At 34.3% G+C, this 7,237-nt stretch overlaps 1 protein-coding gene across 4 annotated transcripts in view; it reads left to right on the plus strand.

Moving 5' to 3' along the window:
• The window catches only part of LOC106475314 (zinc finger MIZ domain-containing protein 1-like), a 216,688-nt gene that overhangs the window by 124,158 nt on the left and 85,293 nt on the right, over positions 1-7,237 (plus strand). For all 4 annotated transcript variants that reach the window (XM_022380546.1, XM_022380556.1, XM_022380552.1 and 1 more), the window contains one exon: positions 4,698-4,811. In XM_022380546.1, coding sequence (XP_022236254.1) covers positions 4,698-4,811 — 114 coding nt within the window. The remainder of the gene's footprint in view (positions 1-4,697; positions 4,812-7,237) is intronic.

Below are 7,237 nucleotides of genomic sequence, written 5' to 3' on the forward strand. Positions count from 1 at the left end.
GATGCTAATGAACTAATTTATTGACAATAGATATCAGTATCAATCGGTCTTTCGTAAGATGGACATTCACTGTAGTCGGTATATTTCATATTTCACAAAATGTAAAGAACATTTTCAAGATAAAATACCTAGACACTGGTATTCTGACTAATTAGATCACCAAATTGAATTCATAAATTTGAGTTTGTTTGTTTGTTATGAATTTCGCGCAAAGCTACACGAGGGCTATCTACGCTAGTCGTCCCTAATTTAGCAGGGAAAGACTAGAGGGAAGGCAGCTAGTGACTACCACCCACCGCCAACTTTTGGGCTACTCTTTTACCAACGAATAGTGGGATTGACTGTCACATTATAACGCCCCCACGGCTGAAAGGGCGAGCGTGGTTGGTGGGACAGGGATTCGAACCCGCGACCCGCAAGTTGCGAGTCGAGCGCCCTAACCACCTGGCCATGCCGGGTCGTCATAAATTAGAGAGAAACACACACAGGAATTCATTATATAGTTAATTTTAATTAATTAACAACACGATCTCTTCTATAATAATGAAATCTTTAAATGAAGCAAATGTATTATTGTATCCCTAAAACCAGTCAATACAGTGCGGCGATACTAGTATATAAATTTAGACACTGACATGAAAAAAGAAAACAATTTTCGTGCAGTTTCTTCTAATACTTAGCGTGACCAAAAGTAATCTTGTTACCTTGCACCCTCCCGCATCCAGAAAAATGGTCTTGTACACGAAGAAGCTCCATTTTACTTCCAAAGCCGCTAAGGTTGGTGGGGAGGATCCGTACTATATTCCACGACGGAAGAAATTCTAAGAATTACGTCAATATTACGTTGGATACATATCGGAAGGAGGAAATGGAAATGATTTACTAGCCAACGATCAATGATAATATTTAGTGTTATTTATTTATGACATTTTATCTTCTAGTTATTACTATAAACAACAACAACAAAAAAATCGTTTATAGATATACAAGAATTACAAAGCAAATTAAAAGATTTCTTACAGCTTACATCAGTGTTCTTTGGTGAAAGATAATAATTTTTATCAAGATGAAGAAAGGTAAAATTGCAAAAAACCTAGACCTTAAATAGAGAATTAAGTTCATTATATTAAAACAACTTTGAATATGCAAATCAGTAAATCACGTGACAGCCACAGCCGATATAAAGTCGCAGTGGAATGTAATGTATCAGAACTACATTTGACATAAAGATGTGTTCAAATCGGGGATTTATTATTTTTAATACGAAGTTATCCTTTTTACTTAATTGCATTGGAAAACTAAGGAATATGGATCAACGTGGGACACCAGAACCATCCAGAAAGAGTTCTGCAATAAGTTGTACCCTCGTCGTGCTAGCAAATTGTCGCGTTTTGTAACAGGTGAGAATACACAAACACAAAGATCAGTGGCACGTTCCCCAGGCAACATAAGCAACAAAATAAAGAAGGATATCTGTCTGGAAAAGCGACACAAGTCCAGTGTATACAAGTTGGATTCCACAACAGATCCTTTCAACCTTCACATATCTTAAGCAACTGGAGAATGAAACAGATATTCACGCTATTCCATTGGAAGAAATGTAGGTCATATCGACGGATGCAGAGCCTATGCATTTTTGTGCGATCGGGCTGCTGAAACTGGAGTTGAGAAACCGTCATGTTCACACCCTAAATAGATTATGGAAGTAAAGTATGGAGAAGCGATGCGCTTTGGACATGACAGTCTCGCAACAAGACCTTTTGGAATAGAAACTACGCTTCAGGGCTATTGTCAAGGTGCATTGTCGCCAGACAGAGTATAGCTGAACATGTCGACATGAACTGTAACGTTGTGGTGAGGCTCCAAATTTGTTTTACTATTACGTACTCAGTCTCTCTACATTGAGTGAATACCTCCCACATACACACATATGCATTTGAAGCGCTCTACTTATATGCATCTGAATGATAGGCTGACTGTATGTTGCATCAAATAATTTATAAGTTCTGTAAATGAGGAGATATAGACAATCTGCAAAATCAAAGATCTCACTGACTTTCACAGGATCATAATAGTAAGTGCTCGACTAACAGGAGCGTATTTATCAATATCGTTTTCTTGGCTAGCTGTTCAAAGATATTATCTATAAACAGTGGCAATAGAAAACAATACTCCTGCCAGTAGAAAAAAAACAACAAAAAACTATAGCTACTAACCCTTAGTGACATGTCGAATGGAAAGGTCATTGGTTTGTGTAAAATGAAACATACATCAGACAATATCCCAGTTAACCTGTCCTTTCATCAGCGATCAAGATTTCACACAATCTTTTTAACAGTGATCAGAATTCAACTATCTTCAACCATGATATGTGAGGAACATACAAAAACTGGCATTTGACAGTCGACAAAGTCCGTAAACTGCTTATCTGAGATTTAAACACACAGGATGACAGGACTTTAGTGATGCTTAGGTCTAATGATTCGCGTTTTCACCATTTTATGTGCCGATAGTAAAGTAAACATATGGTAAAACTACATAAGGCACTTGACCTGATTCAGTTGTTACGACAGATACAAGCTGCTAGAGGTGATTTTATGATGTGGGTGTGTTTATAATGGCAAAGGTTGAGTCTTTGGTTCCTTTAAAATGGTAAATAACTTAATTGTACCTTCATTTTGTTGTTGCCAATCATGTTTACTTCGTAATTCTGCAGTTCTATCCTGATGGTCAAACACTTTTCCCAGACAACAAGGCAACAATACACTGTAGTGGCATTCTCCGGAAGTGGTTCGAAGAGCCCAATGGTGACTTAAGTAATCATCCTTAGGCAGTAAAATCACTGGCTCTCAATCCAACTGAGCATCTTTGGGATGAACTTGAGCGTTGCATTCGCCACCTTAATCCTTTACTGACAATTCTGAGAAATGTGCATATTATATATATTTATATATACTCCTTGATCGGGTGAACTACAATCAAACAAGACCTTCCTGCATTTTGTAAATTTTATGTCACGCTGATTCCAGACTATCATTATGGGAAGATGTGGTCCAACCCAATGTTATATTAGGGTCTTAATAAAGTAGCCAGGCAGTGTATGTCAACACCAGTTTAGTTTCATTAATAACTAAAAAATTCCTAGAGACTAATAAACGAAAAATATAACTAAATTACCAAGATATTAAAAATTGCATACGATAAAAAGCATTTACGTGTTTCTCTTCAACATATTCAAGAAATTTAAACACCGTTTGGGACTTACATATTTTATTTTTTGAGGTACTTATTGATATTTCAGATACCTTTGTCTCTCTGGGATTATATATCATTAGCAGTTTACTTTCAGTGAACATAAATTGTCATTACTTACAAAATCTTTAATTATATCGCAAAATCTTTATTTAACTACGAATCGTTTTATAAAAATCGATTTTGGTGCAAATTTATAAATTAACTAAATTTCATCAAGCCCGACAACCCAACACTTCTACGTGTCACTCCACTTTCAATAGATAGATCCTCACATTTTCTTGATCTTAAATTTAACTCTTCCAAGAATGTGACCCCTGTTTTTTAATCACCTAATTATGTCAATATATATTCGCTCGATGGAATACAAGGAGTAAGAACGTTTAATCTCTTTAATAGTTGAATTTTTTTTTTTATAAGACACTAATTTTTCTAACAATCAAAGGCAAAACTAAGTTATCAAAATAACTTAACCAACTCTAAAGCTTTCTGTCTAGGTGTAGAGTTTTTATGATAAAAGCTTACAGGAAATCTGGTTTGATTGGTTACAAGAACTGTTAAATAAAACAGATGTCAAAGTGTTTATTTGACCAGTGGATTAGTATCAGTAGTTTACAGAATAATACCAAAAGATGATGTGTGTATTATAAATAGTATCAGTAGTTTAGAGAATAATACCAAAAGATGATGTGTGGATTATAAATAGTATCAGTAGTTTACAGAATAATACCAAAAGATGACGTGTGGATTATAAATAATATCAGTAGTTACAGAATAATACCAAAAGATGATGTGTAGATTATAAATAGTATCAGTTGTTTACAGAATAATACCAAAAGATGATGTGTGGATTATAAATAGTATTAGAAGTTTACAGAATAATAACAAAAGATGATGTGTGGATTATAAATAATATCAGTAGTTTACAGAATAATAACAAAAGATGATGTGTGGATTATAAATAGTATTAGAAGTTTACAGAATAATAACAAAAGATGATGTGTGGATTATAAATAATATCAGTAGTTTACAGAATAATACCAAAAGATGGTGTGTAGATTATAAATAGTATCAGTAGTTTACTAAATAATGCCAACGTGTTCCAAAACTACAGGCCGCGAAATGCCAAATATTACTCTGACTGATAGAATGTTACTAGTAGCAGTATCACGAGTACATGAAAAAAAATGCAACAAACAATCAGGTTAGAAGTTGTTATGTTCACTATTAAGTAATGACGTATTTATAGATCATTCAAATCTTTTAATAAAATATTTCTACAACTGTGAAATGTAGGGGTACGGGGTGTTCTGTTACCACTTATTATATACAATTATTTTTGGAATAACGTTTTTTCTGTTACTTCGGCAGGGTTTCTACGTCCATCTTCTTGCGTTATATTAAAGTGTTTTATAACATATTTCATATTTACTTTAATTTTTCAGGCTTTAGGGTCACCAGCTGGGTTCCAGAATGCAGCGAGGGAACTGTTAGAGTGGTGTAGCGATTCCCGAGCTTTTCAGAAAGTTTTTGAACAGAACCTGATTAGCTGTTTAACGGTACGTTGAATATTGTGATAAAAGATTTATATTTATTTATTTATTTGTATACACAAACATTAACCACTTGCGTTGGAGTTGTATGTTTGATTTAATTCAGAAAATATCTCACGGCCATTTACTTGAATTCTCTTTTGCATTATTGCCAGAAGAAATACAGAATTGGACAAAAGACACCATGCGAAGTTTCACTGTGTCTTAGCCGGTAAGAAGAAGCATGGTATTGGGCAAAAGGCCTCTTCTGCACTGAATATGGAACATATAGTGTGTTGACATATTATTTGGCACTTTACTTTCACTCAGAAGTTCTTATTAATAATTAGTAAGTCAAGGAATATAACTTTCGCCTACAAGATATTCGGCCTTTAATAACCATAATTGGATATTGGTAAACGTTTCATCCTGAAAAATAAGGACGTTCTTATGATCGGAATTAAGTAGAGTGCTTTTGTCAAATCTTCAAGTTTTATCCTTGTAACACTTTTTACAATTAGCGTAACGCCATAGGGATTTTATTAACCTATACGATAAGTCGTGATACTTAGTTGTTGTTGTTGTTTTTTGTTAAAGATTGGTTTCACTAACGAGAAATTAACACTAGCACCAGTTACTCGTGTAACTGTTTAGGGCACAGTAAATCGTCGAATCGTACATGTTATTATATTTTTAATAAACAAACAGACTGTTTGTCTGAACTGTCAACAAATTTAGTTTTCTTCAAAGCTTAAAATATTTCATAATTATATGTGGATGGTGATGTGTAAGACAATAAACCTTACATGACACGATTTTACTGCAATGATATGTAGCTATATAGTACAATTAGAAAATTACAATTTTTGGAAAAAAAATAAAACAAAAACCTTACATATCAGTGACCCTTTGACTTTCAAGTTACATCGGTAAGTTTACGAACTTACAACGCTAAAATCCGGGGTTCAGTCCCTTTGCGGTTGACACAGCGCATAACCCAGAATGGCTTTGTTCTTTGCACTGTTAAGATATTACCAACTTAAGAGGAGACATACAGCTGCGACATTTATTTCCGACTATAAAATATAGGAAAAATTTATTAATCCTTGTCGCCCTTCTTTCAAATACATATTTGAATATGAAGGAAATTTTGGTTTGTAGTTTTTTTGTTGTTGAAATATATACAGAGTAATAACTGACACCAGGATATCTTGCTAATTGCGTTTCCGTGTTTGTAAACGTTGTTTGACTTTGCATAATACTTAAAGCATTCAATTATTAGCCGATTTACCTTGTTCCAGGTTTTTCATTGTTTTTGTACGTCGCTTTTTAGAAATTTAAGAAACACGATATTCGAATCTTCATTCTTCAGTGTTTTGGGCATGTAATGTTTTGAATTTAGCTGTGTGGAAAATTGGAATAATTAAAGGTTTAAGAGCTCTTTAACATAAATGTGTATGAATGGTTGTTATTTATCGTGTTATGCTGAAAGTATACATGACATTAAATGTTGGATTCTTACAAACAAAAAAGTTTAACTTTTCCAGTCTGATATCTCATGTGGCCCAATGGTTGATACTTTACATAAGTTTGTAGTTTGGAGGTAAATGATGCCATATAAAACATGTTACTTTCAAGTATTTTTTACAATAAATGTCCTATAAAGTTTAAATAACCAAGACGCTTTATATTAATTTCTGGTCAACTTTACTAATACTAAAAACAAGTACGATTTTGTTATTGTGGTAATTTATAGATGGTTGAATCTCAAATAAATCTATAAAAGTTACGAAGTTCCAAATATTTATCTGTCGTTCGCTTGGTATGTTAAAGCCAATAATTCTAAGTATAAATATTTTCTAGAATCACAGATTTCCTCTTCGTATCAAAACTCATTTTGAAAACGAATTAATTAATTGTCTCGTTAACTTATGTATTTTATTGTGTTTTCTTTGCTTTGCATTTAATTATATTGTTGTGGAGTTTCTGTTTTCAGATATTTAAAACTTATGCAATCGAAGTATGAAGCCAGTTACCTGGCCGGCCAGGCATGGTCATGTGGTTAGGGTGCTCGACTCGCAATCTGAGGGCCGCGGGTTTGAATCCCCGTCACACCAAATATGCTTGCCCTTTCAGTCGTGGGGGCGTTATAATGTGACGGTCAATCCCACTATTCGTTGGTAAAATAGTAGCCCAAGAGTTGGCGGTGGGTGGTGATGACTAGCTGTCTTCCCTCTAGTCTTACACTGCTAAATTAGGAACGGGTAGCGCAGATAGCTCTCGTGTACCTTTGCGCGAAATTCAAAACAAACAAACAGTTACTTGGCCAAAGAAAGAAGCTAAAGTATAAACAGTAAATACTAAATCAGTAAACAAGTCTGTCAGTTGAGGAGGCGAAGGAGGCAACGAGCATGCTGTGCGAACGTTGCTCCTTAAGTTTGTTTGTTTGTTTG

The sequence above is a fragment of the Limulus polyphemus genome, unplaced genomic scaffold, assembly GCF_000517525.1.
Source record: "Limulus polyphemus unplaced genomic scaffold, Limulus_polyphemus-2.1.2 Scaffold146, whole genome shotgun sequence".
Lineage (NCBI taxonomy): Eukaryota > Metazoa > Arthropoda > Merostomata > Xiphosura > Limulidae > Limulus > Limulus polyphemus.